A 21,776-nucleotide genomic window follows, 5' to 3' on the forward strand; every position below is an offset into this window, starting at 1 on the left:
AGCCGAACACCCAACCGAAAGCCGTAATGAGAAAGCAGCATGGAAGGGACGCGGCTTTTTCCTGCTTCTCTGCACCTCCACCAGAGGCCATTCGGACAAGCAGCAATCAAGTCCTAGAGTGTTGGAGAATACATTCAGCATGCCATGTTCCCCGCTGCCTAACGCAATGAAGATTGAAGCCTCGGGCGATATAGGCAGTTCTGTGCATACAACATGCTATTCTGAGGAAGACACACCGACTAAGGACAGTCTGCCGTCCTCCTCCATCACTGAAAGGTTCCTAGAGTCTCCTTTGCGCTACCTGGACAGCTCGCACCAAGAATTTGCTGGATACTCCTTCAAAGGATCTGCAAGCAGAGTTCCCCACCTGTACCTGCGTGGGAAGTCTGTGCATCACTGTGGCTTTTTTTTATGTTTGTACAGATTGTTGTTTATCCACAAAGTGCAGTGGCACTTTTCTGACACATATACAGTACTGTTCAAACATCTACCATAACACTTAAAACATGGAGAAAGTGGTTCATTCTGGACAAAAAGAGTAAAGGTTGTTTTTTTCTGAAGGACTTTACGGTGGCATGGGGCATGCATATTTTGGCATACTCTTTCTGGAAGCATTTTATAAATCTGGAAGCTGTTATGTTTTGTTCTACCCATTGAGCTAATCTATAATGTGGTCACTGGTAGTGCTTTACTTACCTATCTACACAGATCCATTGTAAGGTCTTTCAGTCTGCATCTTCTCTGGATGCTTGTTTAGTGTGCCAAAGAATGTATGTGTTGCCAGGGTGTGGGACTATGACCATCCAGACTGCGACAGTGTGAGGCAATGAAGGCAGCAGGCAGGAACAATAGCAGTGGTGGCAGAAGGAGCCTTTTGTGTGGGTTTGGGTCTGGCAGGCAAGCAGAACGCAAGCTTTGTTAGAAAGGGGTTCAGTCTCATAGTTTGGATAGCATCCTACTTTGATTATTTATTTACATCAAAATAAGTGGTCCTACAGTAGAAATGTATAATTATAGATCTTATTATACAGTACATTTTTAAAATATATGAGAAAAATATATTTTTGCTAGCCTTACCCGTGGATGGAGTTAGTCAAAATGAGTTTGCCATTAGAAACACAAACTTATTATTATATATACTGTCTCTGTTCATTAAGTCATTAATTATTGACCAGGTAAATCAGAATACTGCTGCTGTAGCTGCCCTGGGTAATAGTTCATTAACTTGATGCAATAACGTCATAATAAAAGTCTGTTCTCAGAGAGATGTGTTAACTGTAGATTTGTGAAGGGCTAAGGCTTGGTTCATAGGCCTGTGTTGTCCCTCACCATCAAAAAGGGTGCACAGCAGGGAAGAGCAGCTGCACGGAAAACACTTGCTAACTGTGTGTTGTTACTAGAGTAAAGACCAGCACACAACAAGCCTTCACAGTAGAGCCTGGTTACTCACTGTCTTATCAGTCCCCTATAGAATATAACTGCACTAGAATGAGACTGTCTACAGCACATACACATATAGTATACAGCCATGATCCGCATACACACACACACATGTTTGTACTTCTATCTTAGTGAGGACATCCATAGGCGTAATGCATTCCTTGAGCCTTACCCTAACCTTAACCATCACAATTGATTGCCTAACCCTAATCCTTACCCTAACCCTAACCAAACCTCAATTCATACCTGTTCTCTAAAAACAAGTCTTCACCCTCAAACATGGCTGTTTCAAAGTGAGGACCGGCCAAAATGTCCTCACTTTGTAAAAATGTCCTCACTTTGATAGTTAAATGCAGAAAATGGTACTCACCATGTAGCAAGTACAAGAACACACACACACACACACACACACACACACACACACACACACACAAGTTTGTTTTTCTATACCGGTGGGGACTTACCATTGACTCCCATTCATATCTAACTCCTAACCCTTACCCTAACCCTAACCTTAACCATCACCAAATCAATGCCTAACCCTAAACAAACGTTTTTGCACTTTTACATTTTTATTAACAACAATATGGCCAAGAAAACGGTGTTGCCACCCGTGGGGACCTCATTTTAGGTCCCCACCGTAAGACAAGTCCCCACCTTTATAGCAAATAGTCAGGTCAAAGTCCCACCGGTATAGCAGAAACAAGTACACACACACACACACACACACACACACACACACACACACACACACACACACACACACACACACACACACACACACACACTTTGCACACAAGAATTTAGTATGATTACTCCACTTCCTACTATGAGCCACACCCTGGTGACTCCCTGCACCAGCAGGGGAATGTGACCTCATAGAGCCTCTGAAAGAGACACACATCACTGAGTGAATGTCCACATTTCAGATAATCTGCTGGTTGTGTGTACCATTTAATGCATTTAGCTAATGTTGTTATCCAGAGAGTGTTCTATGAGAGGTGTGATATGGAAGTGTGATACAGAAGCAAGAACAACATAGTATTAGTTCTCAGACATTCCCGTTTTAAAACACATAGTAAGCTGTTCCAGAGCTAGGAAGTGCAACATACATTAGAGATTTTCATTCAGTGTAGGCAATCATATACAAAGATTAGCACTGAAGTCACAGGATGTGGTTTATAACCACAGATACGTGTAGGACAATGGTCAGATACACTCACATTCTCATACACAACAGAAACAGATGTGCGCAGCATGCACACAGACACACCCTGACTCCCTCACAACACTCCTAAAGACTGATTCATCCATTACTACCTCCAAGAGCTTCTGCTTTACAAAGTGGCTCCCAGCAGACCACACCCTACGGACACAGCCCACTGTCTGGCCTTGTAGAAGATCTGTGTGTTCATGTGTGTTGGTGTGAACTGGATGTTGCAATCTGTTGTACATTCTCACGCTTCTCATGGATCATGTGACCTCAACTGCAAAGAGGATGTCTCTAATTTTGACTCTAAATACATCGAAGTGCATGCCTTTGACCTTTTACAAAACTGCAACAAGTAAGACATGATGACATGTAGAGTCAGGCTTCATTCTACTGAAGTCAGGGGACTTTTACTGTTCACTATTTGAGAGAGACACAAATTAGCTTCAAATGAGACTATCTCTAGGGACTGGTACATTTGGAGTTCAGACATAGACATTTGATCCATTGATCCATCCACAAAATTCACTATAAGTGTAGAAGAGTAAAGTTTTTAATAGACAAGCAATGTTTAAATATACTTCTTATACAAACTGACAAGCGACTTAAGGAGAAACACAGCAAACAATAATTGCAGTAATACACAATGATTGTCATAGCAGTCTACAATTAAATGTGTTATTTGGATTTTTCGGGTACCGGTTTAGTGTGGTTTCCTCACTCTGTACTGTCTCCTTTTCAAGAGCAAATCCTGGAGAAAGATGAAGGCCCTTACTACAATCACCTGGGATCTGGACCTACTGTAGCCTCTATACGAAGCCTGATGGAGACAAGGTGTGCCCATTCTTCTCTTCTCTTCTCTTCTCTTCTCTTCTCTTCTCTTCTCTTCTCTTCTCTTCTCTTCTCTTCTCTTCTCTTCCTCCCACATGCTCTTGCTTTCCCAGCTGCTCCCTCCTCCTTCTCCTGTCTCTCCACTTTCCCTCCTCCTCACATTTTGTCCTTAGGGAATCTGTGACCCAGAATCCAGTAGGAGGAAAAGGAAATATCAGCATCATAAGCGTATCACACTCAGAGCAAAAAGCACAGGAGTAACAGCAGATGACAACAGCGAATGGGAGGAATAAGGAAGGAAGAAGGATGGATATCAAATTACAGAGAAAGAAAGAAGGGCAAGAATACAAATGGGTACCCTTTTGCTTGCAAATAATGTACATAAAATCTGAACTCAATATGTTTGAAACCTAAAATTAAACAAATAATCTCACAATCAAACTGAAGATTAAATCAATGTATTTTGGTTGTATAAAGAAAACAAAGGATAGCATTTAACGTTATTAATCAGGACTCCAATCTTACTTTGTCTGCAATGTATCAGTAATCTTGATGATAAAAAGACTGACCAAAGAAAAGCTCTTGCTCGTAGTTTTAGAGTTTTTCTCGATTGCTAAGACACATTTCTGGAAAGCTGCTCTCCTTTTCCCTAAACTGTGAACACAAAACCCAATTTTCAAGCTACATTCACAAAACCTCTGACTCTTCTTGCAAAACCAAACTTTCACCCCAAAACAGTTCAATCTGTGCTCAAAACTGAACTTTGCTGTCAAATCATGCCTCAAGTCAATCAAAATTAAATACTCTACTGAGTAGTCACTAAACACTACATCGAAAAAAGGAAAACACAATGCTCTGGACATGAAGCGGTAGAAATAAATGGTTATTTAGGCTAAATGCATGTTGCAAAACAAAAATACCTGGGCATTTGTAACACTTGTACATAGAAAAAAGAATTTGCAAAAAAACAGAAATCCTGTGCATTTACATGTAGCACTTGTAAGTAAAAATAAAGCACAAAAATATACAAATGAAGTACAAAGAAAAGAAGTGCATTACTCTGCCACAGCATCATTTCTCCGTACTGGGTCAGGCCACAGGACTTCATCTACATCACAGGCCACATTTTCTCTGGAAAGAAGGACCTAGTGTGTCTGATCCATCCCTAACATGCATCAACAGAAACATCACAACATGTCAAGACCATTGATGGCTGCTGCTCATAAACCTTCCACCTCCATGTACAGAAGACTTCTATAGGATCCAGAAAGGAAGAATATGGAGGCAGAAAAATCACAATGACTTGAGGGTTCATATTGAACCATTCCCAAATCAATAGTCCTCTATGAAAACTAACATTGTCCCAGATGTATTTATGTGTATCATCAAAATCCAACTGAAAAACTCTCTGGAACAAACACACACAAAACAGAGGGAAAAGTCAGTCATGTACACGTTCTGTAATTTTACCAGCGCTTGTGAAGCAGAATTTTCTCTGACCAGGCAACGGGGGAAAAAACCCCTGGCATGCCGTATCCATGCTCCTCTTCTTAGATTTCTATCCATTGTAGTGCCTCACAAACCAGTGCTTTGGCTTATATGTACCCTCACATCATTAGCCACAAGTGTGATCAATTTTGAGTTGTTGTGTTCAACCGGTGACGCCTGAGCTTTAACTGTGTTTGACTTTTGCTCACCAGTGCTCACCATTTTGCAACACAGGTGCATCACAATGACAATGTGTTGACAGGATGTGTCTAAACAGGTGAAAAGGGCTTATGGTTTTGCCAAAAGAGTGACTGATTCAATAAGTGGGTTCAGGCAACTGAGAATTTGGTTCAGACAATAGAGTTTAGTATTTTAGCAATTGAGAAAAACTGTAATAGCCAGCGCAACTGCAGCCTCTATAATGATATTGTTGTTGGGTTGTTTTACTAAAACATAACACTGATCTGCTGTTTGTAGGGTTGAATGAAAAAATATTTTTCATATTGTCACTCCTCATTGCAAATGTGCTTTCTGTACTGTGTAGTAACCTTTGTAACAAGATCTCTCACTGTGTTCTGCTTCATACTAACAGTACTGGACATTGCAAAGAGGCACACATTTGGCTGCTAGTGACAAAAAGCATGGATTTCTGTAGGACCAACAATGTATTAGTAGCCAGAGAGCACAGGTTTAGTGAGTGAGGGGGGATGTTTGGGCGAAGAGCACTTTTGTTGTTTGAGAGATGACGTAAGCTGTTAAGACCCTATAGTCCTTAGCTGACCTTTGACCCCCCTCTGACCCCTGCAAGCCACCCCTGCAGTGACAGAGCTCAATCCCACCCAATTTCTCAGCCACCTCGGGTTGATTCCTATTCAGCAGGAGCCCCTTGTGTGCACTGTCACGCCAAATCTGCTCAGGGCTGAAGTTTTCACAATGGCAGGTATCAAGCGGGCAGGAGCCTTGATATGAGGCATGAGCGGACATCTGACAATTTCTGATGACCTACCCGCACCCCAGTGCAACCTCTGACCCCTCCCTCCCCCTAAACATCAACCAATAGACCTGCTGAAATACACACATGCACAGTTAAGACTAGGACACACACACAAACACACATAAACAAATAAAAGGCAAATGCAGTCGCATGCCATGAACACCAGCACAGAAATATCTCCAAGAGAAGACCCTGTCGACTGGCATTGTGTACAGGCTGGTGGGTTCTGGTTTATTCTGCCGTGTTTGTGTGAATCTCAGCAGAGCCTTGTGAACATACACTTCCCTAACTGAGTTGCTGAAATAGGCCTGTCTTTGACAGGATTGACATATACTATATGTTTAAAGCAGGACACACAAAAGGAAGAGTTTGCTTAAAAAATAAGAAACGCTGTTGATGAAGTCAGTCGTGACAAAAAGAAATCTTTGATTATCGTCTCAATGACAGGATTGTATCTCCTATTCCAACTCTGATTCAGATGATGGGGTGCTGTTCAATTGTTTTTGAATAGCCATGTGGTGTCCATAGTTTTTGCAATATGGTACCATTGGCAGTAATTATGAGCAACCATTTGGTCGACTGAACATGTTTAATCAGAGCTTTTAGTTTGGTCAGCTCACGAAATTGGTAAAAAAGCCAATTGGACATATTAAGAGCATGGAAATACTGGCTGGCTTTAGTTGGGAATACAGGCACAGAATGCACAACCTTGTCTGTTGTCAACTGACTGTCAGGTGTAGTTTTTGTGGTGTCTTCAAATTGACCTTTTAACAGAACACGTGAGACCACAAGAAATGAATGCAATGTCAGCTTTTGTCTGCATCATTTCTTTGAGGTTGGCTCAGTGGCCCTTAGGGCACTACACACAATGAATACTACAGTCTCTGTTTAAATGTAGGACATTTGAATGTCCAGTCGGTGTGTCAGGCGCTAAAGTCAGACATCAGGACAATACGCCATTCTGACTGCAAACACCAACTGCTTAAGTGGATGTGCAATAAACGAAATTGTCTCTCTCTGTCTGTGAAGGTATGGTGAGAAGGGAGATGCCATTCGTATTGAGAAGGTGGTGTACACAGGCAAAGAGGGAAAAAGCTCACATGGATGTCCTATTGCTAAGTGGGTAAGTAGCATAACATTACATCCATTATGTGGACAAAGTTTCAAAAAAGCTGAGGCAACTTTCAACATAACTGACTGCAATGGGATGATGAGGAATAGCCTTGAGTAATTTTTCACTACAATATAAAATCCTGCACTTCTGAAAACAGCACAATCATAGCTAAAATAGAGAGAACTCAAGACATTTTCTATGCAACATCACAAAATTATAGTGCCATACATCATTAAAAAGGAAAAATATAAAATCTGTTTGATTGTTTATTTTACAAAAAGTTAAAAATCTGAATTTAATTAGGGCAGCCTTTCTCCAAACAGGATAAGAATGGTCAGTCTACATACTGTCTACATTTTTACTACTTTTTTTTATTTTTTATTTTATCCCTAAATTGTTGTCATGTGACTTTTGGTCAGAGCTGAGTCAGTCATGGGTTCTTAGTGCATATGTTTTCATTTTTTACAGATTCTGATTGGAGTTCCACTATCTGGTAAATTTTTAAGGGACATTTAAACAAGATAGGGATTTTGTAAAATATCGCAATTTTAAACCTACATGGCTTAGTAGTTCAAAGAAGCCTCATCATTCTCAATGCTTTGACAGTTTCTGTCTCTGACTTGTGGTGTCTAAAAGCAGCATATATTTAAAACCTGCCGGTGGGTTTTGAGTTCCAGAGGGTTAAAAGAACAATTCACTTCTTTTAAAAAACTTTCAAGCATTTGTGACAATCAGTCAACATCCCAGTCAGTGTCTGATTGTGATCAAATGAGGGGATGAAAAAGAGAGAAAGGTGTTTTTGAATGGTTGTTCCACCTGTCAACAATGACAGCCAATCAGCAACAGATTTATGCTGTGTGTGTGTTTGTGTATAATGAGGGGTCCTGGGGAGACACACAGGCGAGTTTGTCATCCCCAGTGAGCAAATCAGTAGGAGGTCTCACTCTGTAACAACTGCCCAGCCTCCCCCCCCCCCCCCCCCCCCCCCCCGTGCCACCCCTGACACATTCTGCTAATGACTTTATGGGTTCAAAACAGCCGTCTGACTGAGGGAGGATGACTGTGAATGTGTGTTTATGTTGAGACAGAGCGAGGCAATTTGTGGGAGCAGGCATGCATATATAGAAATATATTTATCTTTATAAATACCTGTATATGTAATACAAGTTGGCTCTTCGGCATAATTTAATCAGTAGAATCATAAGAAGATTAGATTAATATTTGGTCACCAAAGAAGGCTAGATTTCAGTGCAGGTATTAAATATCTTACCAAAATACAGTGTAACCATCAACTGTGTCTTAATGTGTCAATATATTAAAACCATTTATGTGTGCTGGACATCTGCTGGACAAACGTAGTAACTACAAAGTTAAATAGTAAGTTTCTCTGCATTTTAGCGTATAACTGATGTTTTATTTAAGTTATATGCAACTTTTAAAGTGAAACTTTGTGAGAACGTGAAAGCAAAACTTATTGTAATCTTTGTTTCCTGTCAGGTGATCCGTCGGAGCAGCGAGACAGAGAAGCTGCTGTGTGTGGTGCGTCATCGTGCAGGCCACCACTGTGCCAACGCTGTCATCATTATCCTCATTATGGCCTGGGAAGGTGTCCCAAGGGGCCTGGCTGACAAGCTGTACAGCGAACTCAGTGACACCCTCACCAAATATGGCAACCCCACCAGCCGACGCTGTGGCCTCAATGATGAGTGAGTAGCCCATAGGTGTTTTTTGACAACGGTTTTCTCACAAACAAGTTTGTGAATGTGCAAACAACAAGCAGTTTTTGAAAAATTGCGCTTGTTTCTTTTTCTCTGCATCACACTGTGCATCACTTGAAAAGCAATTTTCAAAGTTGTGCTTTTTACTTTCATCCCTAAAACATTCCTCAGTAAAACATGATAAAAGTATGTTTGTTTTGTGAGGATCCATGGTTTTATCATTTGTGAGGGCAGTACATTGAAAAGTTTAGGAAATTCTGAGGCATAAAGCTTAATTTTTGGTAGTGATGGAAAAACTCCTTTGAGTACACTTTTGAAATACTTGTAGTTTACTTGAGTATTTTTTTATTTTGGGCTACTTTAGACTTATGCTCCACCACATTTCAGAAGTAATTATTGTACTTTGTAGTGCACTACATTTATCTGACAGCTTTAGTTACTTTGAAAATGAAGATTTTACACAATAGATAATGTAGCATGTCTTTGAAATACAAAGCATAGGTATAGATTAAACCAGTCGTTTTCAACATTTTTGGGCTCTTTTAAAAAGAATTTAGTCAGGGTCACATTTCAGATGTCTGTGAATTGCTGACAGCTCCAGCAAACAGTGAGTTTTTCCCTTTAAACTTCTCTGACGATTTCATTTCAATAAGTGTTGAAATGTCAAACAACAACAGTCCAAGAGCAACTAATGCCTCATTAATCTAATGCATATTGATATATCAATCTGCGGGAGCAAACCAGGACTTTTATTTTATCTGTATTTTTTGCTAATACATATGTATTTTTACTTACACAGGATTTTTGATACAGGGGTTTCATTTGTAATGGAATATTTTTGTATACTTGTGTATTCTGTATACTTTAAGACAAATGGTTTGTGCACGCACACAGAATAATACTGCATCTTCATCACCAGATGTGTACACACTGTTTGATATTATGCATGTCACTTTTCACTCTCATAATTGTTCAGAAATAAATATCAACACAGCCTTGTTTGTGGTGCTTTAAGTATAAGAACCATCCACCACCTGGGATGAGAAAATCAGTCAGGATTTCTCCTTGAAGTCCTTGAAGCAGCCTATGTGTAAAACCGTGTTAGTCTGTATCAGCTTCAAATGAAACACTGGCCAAATTGTCTCACTGATGTTTCTCCTACATATGGTTTATTCATGATGTAAAGTGTGCACAGGGTACACATCACTTATAATGAAGCTGATGGTGTGCTCACTGTCTCCCCCTGCAGTCGTACCTGTGCCTGTCAAGGCAAGGACCCTGAAAGTTGTGGTGCTTCCTTCTCCTTTGGGTGTTCCTGGAGCATGTACTTTAATGGCTGTAAGTACGCCAGAAGCAAAATGCCGCGCAAGTTCAGGTTACAAGGAGATCGCCCTGAAGAGGTACTCATCACGTCACTACCACCTGTTTTACAGCATACAGCAATGTATTAATGCAATAAACTAATTTTTAAAATTTCTTTTGTCTTAGAGTTTAGTCTCTGAAGCTTCTAGTAATTTTATGGTGCCATTTAATTGCTCTGTTACTGTGTTTTGTTCTGACCGGCGATTCATGTTTTTTGCTTATTAGGAGGAAAAACTCAGGGATAACTTCCAGAATCTGGCAACTGAGGTGGCTCCTTTGTACAAGCGTCTGGCTCCACAGGCTTACAGTAACCAGGTTTGTTGTACAGACAAATTTTCATCAGTGTACATTTACTGTACAGGTCTTTGCACAGTAACGACCTGATGCTACCAACTCCACTTGTCATTTTTCTGACAAACAGCATATACTACTCTGTACAAGACTGTCAAGGCAGTAGCTGTCACATAATGATAAATCCCTAGCAAAAAGAGGAGGCAGAAATTAATCTGCTGGCAGAGACTGACTGAAACCTAGGCTAATATCACAGCATGAATTGTCATACCTGTGAAGTGCTGTATTCTAAGAGTGCTGGGAAATTTAAATTTAAGTTCCTTCCTTGGTTTAAAATTTTCTCTGTCTTCTACCTCAGTGCCAGACAGAACACAGAGCTCCAGAATGCAGACTGGGCTTGAAAGAAGGTCGTCCATTCTCTGGAGTCACTGCTTGCATGGACTTCTGCGCCCACGCTCACAAGGACCAGCACAACCTCTACAATGGTTGCACAGTGGTAAGATCTCTCATCATCAGATAAAATTTGTATTTCATAAAGGATATTCTGTTCTTAATTAGATAAATGAAATGAGTTGATATTTCTCTGCGGTAGGTGTGTACTTTAACGAAGGAGGATAACCGTGTGGTGGGGGAAATCCCTGAGGATGAGCAGCTCCATGTGTTGCCTCTTTACACAATATCCCTGGCTGATGAGTTTGGCAGTGCAGAGGCCCAGCGCCTCAAGATGCAAACAGGTGCTATCCAGGTGCTTCAGGCTTTCCGTCGTGAGGTACGCAAGTTGCCCGAACCTGCCAAGTCCTGCCGACAGCGCCGACTGGAGGCTAAGAAGGCCGCCTCAGAGAAGAAGAAAAGTAAACTCATGCAGCAGGCAGGGGAGACGCCGGAGAAAATGGTTGTCAAGAGTGTCTGCATCACCAGTTCCCCTCAACCCCAAGGCAATAAAGGTTAGTTATTATTGCTTTGTTCATGTTTTTGTCCCACATAATGCTCACTGATTATGTTAAACAGGTGTCCACATCATAAGGCATTTACGATAAAATTCTTGATCTTAACCCTGTATTGCAACCAGTGTGTAGCAAACAACAATTATTTCTCATATTAAATTTCTTATTAAAAACTAAAATGCATTGAAAAAAGCACTTGTTAAGTTTGTAACTTACCTGTCGTTTGTTTCAAACAACCAGCAATTATAAAACAAGAAGTGAAGCCCAACATCAAGACGGAACCCTTTAACGGATCAGTAGATGGATACCCCGTGCAGGCAGCAGACCCATTCAGTAACATCTATTCACACCCTGCCTACTATGCAAGGGGAGGCCTCCCCCCAACTGGCCAGCCCTCTGCACCTGAAGCAGTAAAGGCTTACCACCCCAGTCTGCCCACTATGCCCTATGGTTACTATAACTTCCCGCCCAATGCACTTTTCCCCCCTAAACTGAGGACCTACGAGGGTCGCAATGGCTCTAAAGTCGTCCAGGTAGACAAGAAGCCTGATGTTCAGAGCCTTCAGGCCAAACTGGCCCAGTCCTGCCCCAGCCACCCGGAGCAAACCAGCCAGCCAAACCACAGCACTTACACCCAGTCTGCAGACTACAACCAGTCCCGTCCTTCCTCTGTCTCCTCTGAGCCCTCCAACAGAGGCACTCCAATCATCAAACAGGAGCCTATGGATGTTCCAGTCTATGAGGGCACATTGCCGAGCCAGTCTGGTGTCAACACAGGGAGAATCACCCCTCAACCTGTGGCCTGGCCAGGACACAAGCTTAATGGAAGTATTATTCCTACCACCTGGGATGGGCATCTAAACCGCAAACAAAGTCCTGAGGCCTCATCGTTTAACCCGGACAAACAGCAATTTCACCAGCATTCTCAGCAGAGGCAGCCCTCTCCTTACCCCCAGCAGTGGACATCCTACCCGGGTTCAAACCCCACGATGGTCTCCCCATCTCCATCACCTTCAGTCCAGGTACCTCCTTCTCCATCTCCGTCCCCTCACCAAGGCACAGCGCTCCAGGCTAACATACACCAAGGCTCCCCACGTCCTGCTACCCCCCGGCCAAGCACCCCTCACACAGGTCCATTGCAGCCTGTCAGCTGTCACTCACGCTCAGTTACCCCACAGCCAGGCACCTCAGGCCCAGGCACCCCCCGGCCAGGCACTCCCAGACACTGGGCCAGCCCTGCTCCTAGTCCTCAGCCGAATGCTTGGGCAATGGGGCCTGCAGCATACAGTCCTGTTTTGAAGCACAGCAATCCTGCAGGAGCGTACCCCGATAAGATCTGGTCCAAGACTGGTGAAAGTCGATGTTCCACTCCCCTTGGGCTTCAAGAAAAGGCCTGGAAGTCTTGTGGTGGTTCAGTAGCAGGCAGCACTCCTTCCCCTGCCCCTGAGGGGCGCCTCTTCCCAGATGCCCTACAGCAGTCAAATCAGGCCTGTTGGGACCCCAGTCAAGCTGAGAGTGACACTGAGAGCACCAAGCACCGTGAAGAAGATGAGGATGAGGTGTGGTCTGACAGCGAGCACAACTTCCTGGATCCCAACATTGGTGGTGTAGCAGTAGCACCAGCTCATGGCTCCATCCTGATTGAATGTGCCCGTCGGGAACTACATGCTACAACTCCACTCAAAAAGCCTGATCGCTCCCACCCCACCCGCATCTCCCTGGTCTTCTACCAGCACAAGAACCTCAACCAGCCCATGCATGGCCTGGCTCTGTGGGAGGCCAAAATGAAGCTGCTGGCAGAGCGAGCGCTGCAGAGGCAGCAGGAGGCAGCTCTCCTTGGTCTCTCCCAGGATGACATCAAAACGCTCGGGAAGAAACGCAAATGGGGGGCTACAGTGGCAGGTGCCAGTCCAGGACCTGGACAATCTAAAGACAAGAAGGAGGGGCCAGTGACACGGGTAGCCCCCACATTCAACACCACCTCTATGGTTACTGTGTCTCCCTATGCCTTCACCCGCCTCACTGGACCCTACAGCCACTTTGTCTGAGGCCAGACAGACACAGACAGACTGATAGCTACAGAGTGGTGCAGTGGAGGGCTGGAGAGAGCAATGAGCAGGATGAATGTCTCTCAGCCGCCCGCAGTCTGGCATCTCTCCATCCTGCCCCCCTCCACGGTCCACTGGGAGGAGGGGACATTTTTATTGTTTTTACCTCATGTCAGGCAGTGGTTTGGGCTTCAGACACACTGCCTGTGGTGCTCTTCCTCTCTCTTCCCTGGAGAGGAACTCCATTGCTTTTTCTTGTTTATAGAATTTTAATGATTCTAATTATTGCTATTGTTATCAATATTATTATGATTGCTATTGTTACTGTCAATGTTGTTATTACAGGTATTATTATAATGAAGACTTGTTTGTTTTTTATTATTGCTGTTTTCATTAATGTTATTATTAATGAGGTGATTGTTTTTGGTTATATATTTTTTTAAATCAATCAGTCTGAGTCTGACATACTCAGACAGTTGCTTTTTCCATGTTTGGAAAACGTGTACCCTTTTTTTGTTTGATTTTCTTTGTTCTTGTCGATCTTTAAGCTGTACTTGGAGGAGGAGCCATTATCTGCCTGATAAGACAACAAATCAGTGTTACAATAATCAGAATCATAGCTGTATACAAAAACGACTTGGAATAGATATCTATTTCTGTATTGACAATTTACAGATGTCTCAAACTTTATAAAAACCACTTTAGGCCCTCTGAAGGATCATTCTAATTATATTTACTTGGGCTTTATTATATTTATATTCTTTTGTTTTGGCCATCATGAGGACTGTGTTCAAATTTTCTACCAGCATCATTATTGTCTATTACACAACACACAGTCTGACTTCTAACTACTGTTATATATTATGAACATTGTCTACACAAATGTCAAAAAGCGAAAGATGGAAGGAAAGATGAGAATTTACTAAAGCTAACTGTCAAAGCAGTAGCATGCATGTCAGATGATCAGACGTAATGCATTGATGTAATCCTTCATACCTTTTTTATGTGGCTAAGTAGACAGAAAAAATCTCTTCAATTGGAAACAAGAATATGACTTTCTTTGGACAGAGCAGAAGTGCAGTAGTTAGCAGTTTACAAGCCTACAAACGAAACCAATTGTCATGATGCAAACATTAAGAAAATGATGTCCAGGGTGATAACAGCTGCATTTAAACCACACTGAGAGAAAACACTGCTGCTTGTCTTATGGTTTGATGATGCGCTCCTCCTACTCTTCCACACCCCTCCAGCTTTCGACTGGTGCTCAGCTTCCGGCTCTGACCGATTTTCATTCCGCTACTCTTCATGGCACTTGTTGCTGTATTTAGGTGCTCTAAGCCAAATTTGGCTCAAGTAGTATTTGCAAGTATATATTTTTTGTTTTGTCTGAGGTGGGGTACCAGAGTGACGGGATATGTTGTGTTCAGAGATGGAGGCAGAAAATGTGTTGCGCAAGGAAAGGTAGCATGGATTATTCAGCAAATGCTTTCCCTTGTTTTTCATGTTTTGCTGCAGGGGAAACTGTGGTTGTGGTGTCTGGTACCTCACAAAGGAAACAAATAAGTCATTTTATTTGCAAATGCCATTTAACCCAGATCTGCAATTATCACACAGAGATGGAGCAGGTGGCACTCTATCTTCCTACAACATTCAAGTAGGGGTGAGCACTTCCCAGTGTAAACTCTAGAGGGCAGCAGTGACCGCTGTTTCAAAGCAGTGTGTACAAACAAACCTACAAGCACTTGAGATCCATTCAGAAGCCAGCAAAGCTCTGCCTTGCTGGTTTAACCACCCATGGCCAGTAGAGGGGGATCTCACACCTTGTTTGCTGACCATGGATGGAAATCAAGGCAGATCTTTGTCCCATTGTGGCACAAATGTGAATGAAACGTGTCGATGCCTTTGGGAAACCCGCCCTGGGTTAGAGCAGAGGGAAACAGTGTTGGAACAGCGGTACTTTTGGTGCTCCTACACACACTCTGGTGCTCTCCTATTACACTTGATTTACTGTGAAGGGCCCACTCCTTCCTCTGCATGGTGCTGTCATCTTCGAGCAGAGTGAAGTGTGTCCTTCTGCAGGCACCTTGTCACCATGGAGCCAGCCAATCAAAGTGGCCGCCATGTGGTTGCAGCTCTGTCCTTGGGCTCAACAACTGGTTCCTTTTGAGGAGTTTTTGCAGTTTATTGTGGCATAGAGTGGTTTTGTCTCAAACAAAGTACACTGTACAGGGCAGAGAAAGCACAGTCATTCAATGCATTTCTTGTGCACCCATTAACAGTGATTTTCACAGAGAAAACAATAATGAGAGATAAGGGGAAACCTTAGTAAATTACTGTCGCTGCTGGGAGTCGGCACCAAATGCAAACACATCGAATCAATCAATCTCTCACTTTGTGTGTGTGTGTCAGAAAGTGACACAAATGGATGATTGTGTAAAAGAGAAGAGCCAAAGAGAGAGATAATTTGGTATTCAAGCTAGAATTGCTGTGTTTTTTTTGTTTTGTTTTTTTATCACATGGTTTACTTGCAACATATGTTGAAATATAATTGAGTTACAAATAGAAATCGACAGAAGCCGACTCCCAGCTGCTGGGTGGTTGTTTGGGTCAAGGCCCTAGTCATCTGTGAAAGACCCTGTTACCGATCTGGAGGGTCTCCAGCTCTCTACCTCACGCTGTAGAGACACTGGTCACAATCACAACTTGCTACTGAGGGCAGAGAATCATGCATGTCTCTTTGTGTGCTCTAGATCTCCACACTCATTTTAACCTGCTTTTTTAATCTTATTTATTACTACACGGTGATGATGATGATGATGATGATGATTGTCTTTGATGTTATTGTTTTTGTTTTTGTTTTTGTTTTTTGTCTTTTTTATATAGCTAATACAAATTGTACATAGAGAAGAAAAGATTTATAAAAGCACTTTTAATCTTGATTTTAATGACAAAAAGAAAGAGCCGATTATTGACAACTTGAAGCTTAGGTTTTTGGTTTTGGTTTTTTTTTTGTTTTTAATTTTCTCAAGAGAGAGATAAAAAATGTAAATATTAAACTATTTAGGTAAGATTATTTAACTGGTGAGGAAAGTAACTAAACCATGAATGACAAGGGGGTATTTTGAAGTCTCTGACAGCCCTTAACAACAGTAAACAACACTTGATCCCAATGTGTTGTGCGTAAATGTGTGCTTAGTAACACTGCTGTTTTGCTTTCGTAAGTACTGTACCCCCTGTCAGCATGTGGCTGACAGAACCCTGTCACTTTCTGAATATTAGTTCATGAGCCCAATTATGTAACCTGAAACTCCACTCACCTTACTCACTGACCACGGTCCAGAAATATGCAGGATCCCCCTTGTGTTGCAGTTCTCTGGTTAAAACCTCACTTCTACAAAATATTGGACTTGAAGAGGTTTAGAAAAGTTTGACAGTGATGTGTATTGGAAACTGTCTCTTAAACTTTTTTCATAAATGAATGCTGATCAGAAATTTCTATTTAGGTGTGAAAAATATCAAAATTTGTAATGATGTGGTTTTCAACAGCAGATTTTGACTCTCAGTAAGAGAATTTTAAGGAATTTGACATTTTGGGAAATATGCTTATTTGCCACTTGTATACCAGAAGCCAGTTAGCGTAGCACAAAGACAGGGCCGACTACCTATAGCAACACTTCATTAACCCTGTATTTACTTTGTTTCAAGGTCATTTAGTACCTGATTTTAAAAAGATAATTTAAGTCTCCCATATCCCAAGAATGTGTATTTCAGGTTTCAAGTCCTGCACAGATCATTCACTGTAGTATGCCTTTAATGTCTGTGTTTTAGACCTCTTAAATATGGGCTATTTCAGCGTCTGCAGCTCTAAATCTAACTGAGGTGCTGCTGCCCATGTCTTCTACAGAAAGAGAGTTGTAGGTAAATCTTTCTCTGAACCTACTCTGTAGATTCTCAGTGAGTGGCAGAGATGAGGAGGAGAAGGAGGAGGAGCCAGCTGGGGGCCGGTGCTAATCCTGCTGTGACATCACAACAGGCTGCACACCTGAAAAGCTCATTTAGAGACGCACTGATTTATGTAGAAATATAAGAAAGAATACATTTTGTGGCTGTTGTGACACACTAGGGACAGATAATAATTTTCAAGAACAAATGAAAACTAAATGTTGCATAGAATGGCCCCTTTAATCTGTTTGAAAAAAAAGTCTCAACACATTAAGCTGTGGTGTTAAAGAGTCTACATGGTGTTCCTTTCAAGAAGTCACTGCTCACAGCCAACAAAATCATCTGGCTGACAAACTCCTGTAAAACACTGCTCTTTCAGTAGGAAATTTAAAAGCAAGCTTTAGAAGTGTTGGCAGGCAGATTTAGTTACTTTTGATAATTTACTTTGTGTCCAGTCTTTATGCTAAGCTAAGCTGCCTGCTAGCTGTAGCTTCATATTCAGCGTAGAGACATCAAAGTAGTGTGTCGTCTCATCAAACTCTGAACAAAATGTGAATAAGGGTATTTCCAAAAATTGAACTATTCCTTTAATATTGATTATTTGGTCCTTGAGGAGTTTAGATTCATGTGTAGAACTGCATCCGAGGGCTGGGATGTGTCCGACCACACTGGCAGCTGCAGAGCCTGTCTGGTGGTGAATCAGTGGGTGATGTTTTAGTGAGTTATAGCCCAGCAATCTTTGTCAGTTGTGTTAGACTATCAGGTAAGAGACTGCCTTCCTGCTTGTTTAGATGTATCTACCATTATTATCTGCTCTAGCTTTCATAATAGCACATGGCAGAAAAATCATGATGCCCCTGCAGAAGACACCAGATGTTTAGTTTGTAATGATAATTATTTAAATGACACACACATCATGGCTAACAGTAGCTTGACTGGTGCAGGGGTTGGGACTAGTACAGTAACAGGGTCAACCTACACGGCCCACATTACACACACTTGCCTAAGAAAGGGTGCTGAAGATACAGTGTACGCGATACCATCTTTGTAAATTTTTAAATGTGTCACAAGTTTGGTGGACGGTTCTCATGAAAGGCACCACCTCCCAAGGATATACTGAGATGGGGTGGGGGTGGGGGTGGGTCGGTCAGCTGGTGCTATGATGCTATACCTTGAAATTCACTGTGTAAAAAAAAAAAAAAAAAAAAAAGTGAGGGATAAATGATAACCACAGATATTTTTCTGAGCTCTTCGAATGTCAAGAGAACTATACTTTTGATTAAAGCAGTTTCATGGGATGGGAAGCTGCCCTGGTGCTGACTTTATGAGAAGTCCTTTGTTACAACGCTACAAATTTGCATCTCTTTTTGAGGGCAGGAGGGCACTCAAACAGTCGATTACATTCTCTATTAATATTCATTCCATATTGTACTTGAATTCATTTAAACTAGGACGAGATATAGAATCATATTATATGAAGACTGTTATCTGGGTTTCATATTTGGTACAGCGCAAGTACCAAAGGCTATTAAAGTGATCTTTTGAGTATGTTGTACATGTTCACATTCACTGAATGCTAAGATATTTGAACAATACATGAACTGTGTGCTGCCCCCTCTTTCTAATCGTGCACTTCCTTTACTCACCAACTCTTTTCTCTTAAATCTTGTATATTTTGTCAAACACAAAAACATAGATATACATTTGCATCTCATTGTGTATGGCCCACTTTTCAAAATTTGTGAACACCTAATTTTAACAAACATTCTCTAAATTTGGACTTGGACCCTGGCCCATACAAAAAAAAGTAATGAAAATGAACCGACGCAACTGGCAGCTACATTCCTCTTTGAGTTTTAGGATTGTTCTTGGTTCCTTATTTTTCATGTCAAGGATGCAGTATGTAAAAAAAAATAGTGTTTTTGTTCAGTCTCTCTCTCTTTGTAGCTGTATGGTGTATTATGTGAATACATAGTGTATGTGGTAAAAACCCCACAATATTGTTTTATGTTGCGCGATAAATAAAAAGATTGAAGTGAAACATGTCTATTAAGTGGTTTAATTTCCTGGTCAAGCTGTAATTGAGTCTGATTTTGATTACAGTGGTGCAGTGATGGTGCCACTCTGAGCTCTGAGAATATGCATTTTGTTCCAGCAGGAGACTCAAGTCATTTCAATGATTTGCGCCTCCACTATGATTGATGGCCTCAGGCTGGATTCTTCTCAAGGATGTAATTAGAGACTAGCTTTGAAAACTCCAGATAGGGCGCTGATCAGTAACTGCCTGTTTTTCAGCAGCTTTGGTTGGTGGGAGCAGGTGGATGATAGGAGCAAGCATGTCACGCACTCATTTGAGACCGAGATGATGGGCAAACAGAGGGGCCAGTAAATGGATTTTTTGATGGTTCACAGAGGCCGTGATGCAGGATTTGTATGGCCATTGATTAAGTGCACCACTACTCACATCACTGTTTGTTATTGCTGACAAGATGTGAGATCATCTAGGACACGACGAAGGAAGAAGTGGTGGCCTTTCAATCCATTAGCCCCACATATTTCCACATTCTCAGAAAGGTCTCTGTGGTAGCATAACAGCCCTGCTTTTAGCATGGATCAAGGTTCTGAGAGGCCTGCCCCTCCTCAACTCATCTCCAAGCTTCAAGATCAAGCCAACATTTCTTTTAGTGCATTGTCGCACAAAGATGTGCTAAAGGAAGCCATGAGAGTGACAACAGTGTAGGTGCTGACAATGTTTTCCAAACAAGGAGTGAATTTAGTGATGTGAAAAGCCAGGAAGAAATATAGACATTTCTGGTTTGGATTTTTCCCGCAATGTTCTGAGAGTTATAAACAAGAGAAAGAGGCCAAAGGGAAAATTGAAAGGAATCGCTTCACTCTGGAGGACTTTCTTTTAGAGAACAATCTATTTAAAGGAGCTGGAAAGCTGTTGAGGTAGTTTTGTAGGGAGTACTCTCCTATAAGTTCACTCTGTGCAAAGGCAGTTTCTGGCCATTTCTTTATTTCTATCATGTTTATTCACTGGGAACTCATTTTCACTGCAATGAAGTCCTGCAGCATGGAGCAGCATGACCATGACTAGAAGTCGAGAGAACCTAAAAATGTCTTCTGTGAAGTATGACAGTTATGTTGCTGTCAACTATAAAACAGAAAAAGTGAAAGTTGAATTTCTTTGATTAGGCTATTTGTTTTGCAAAAATCAGAAAAATGTGGAATCGACATGTACAGCAATTTTCCAAGTGATCAGGGGCGTTACAAATACAAAATTGTGGCTTCACATAATACAGTAGTTCTATCTACTGCCTCCTCAAGCTCGACATACACCACAATACTCCACACATGGTCTGCTATTATGTAGCACTTTCCTATCCTAGTGTAAAGTGCTTCGCAATTTCCAATCAAACACTACCCGTCTGGCATCAGGAGCAACTTAAAACTTAAAATGTCTTGCCAAAGGCCACTTCAACACGTGGAGGGGCAGTGGACTTAATCACCAACCAGCCACAGGTGCCCAGTTGGGATTGGACATCAATTTTAAAAAGATATTTTACCATGCTGAATGTATTTTTCAGAAACTTGCTGACAACTTCCTCCTCCGTATACTGTTTTTGAGGCATGCTGCATTTATTTTACTGATCAAGTTTGTGGGTTTTTTTTTAGCTCTTAATCTCTCTAATTTGTTTCCAGTTTTTTCTTTCCTATCTGGTCCATGTAAACACAGCCTGCAGTTCAATCCAGTTAACTAAACAGTCCCAGTATTTTTGCCACATGACTGATAGTCACAGCTGAGTAACATCACTTTTTAGTTACACTCAGGAGCGCACACTTTAAAATCTATTTTTTGTCCATAGAATCTGTTGAAAACTGTCTAGTTTTGGTGCATTTCTAAATAAAACAGAGAATAAAGTGATTTTGATTAAATATGATTTTAGGTTTGATTAAATTTTTTTATTAAAATATATATTACACATGATTTGTCTGAGAACTGTCAGAAAATTGAAAATCTGTTGATTCTCTCTGATTTTACCATTTCTGGATATCATAAATGGTGTGATTTTGCTTATTTTTAAATAAGATAATGTGCCTTAAAAACCTACCTGTGGATAACTGGAAGAAACTAATTAAATTGCACTCTGCAAGAAAGTGTATGTCTGAAAATGTTAATAGTTCCTCTAATAATTTGAAACACTGGTGTTATCATCAATAGCAAAAATAGATCTGTCTACATGAATGTTTCTCTGTCCTACATGAGATTATAGAAGCTGCTTTAATTATAAACTACACTCAACAAAAATATAAAGGCAACACTTTTGTTTTTGCTCCCATTTTTTATGAGATGAACTCAAAGATCTAAAACTTTTTCCACATACACAATA

General features: G+C 41.3%; 1 protein-coding gene across 1 annotated transcript; it reads left to right on the forward strand.

Annotated features, from left to right (window-relative positions):
- Window positions 1-213: 213 nt before the first annotated feature.
- Window positions 214-19,423, forward strand: tet3 (tet methylcytosine dioxygenase 3). Its single transcript, XM_051950307.1, has 9 exons — window positions 214-380; window positions 3,393-3,484; window positions 6,993-7,086; window positions 8,575-8,783; window positions 10,045-10,195; window positions 10,383-10,472; window positions 10,807-10,944; window positions 11,041-11,392; window positions 11,633-19,423. The coding sequence occupies exons 2-9, from the start codon at window positions 3,474-3,476 to the stop codon at window positions 13,438-13,440; spliced, it is 2,853 nt and encodes a 950-aa protein (XP_051806267.1). The 5' UTR covers window positions 214-380; window positions 3,393-3,473; the 3' UTR covers window positions 13,441-19,423.
- Window positions 19,424-21,776: the final 2,353 nt, after the last annotated feature.

Source organism: Acanthochromis polyacanthus, chromosome 7 (genome assembly GCF_021347895.1).
Source record: "Acanthochromis polyacanthus isolate Apoly-LR-REF ecotype Palm Island chromosome 7, KAUST_Apoly_ChrSc, whole genome shotgun sequence".
NCBI lineage: Eukaryota > Metazoa > Chordata > Actinopteri > Pomacentridae > Acanthochromis > Acanthochromis polyacanthus.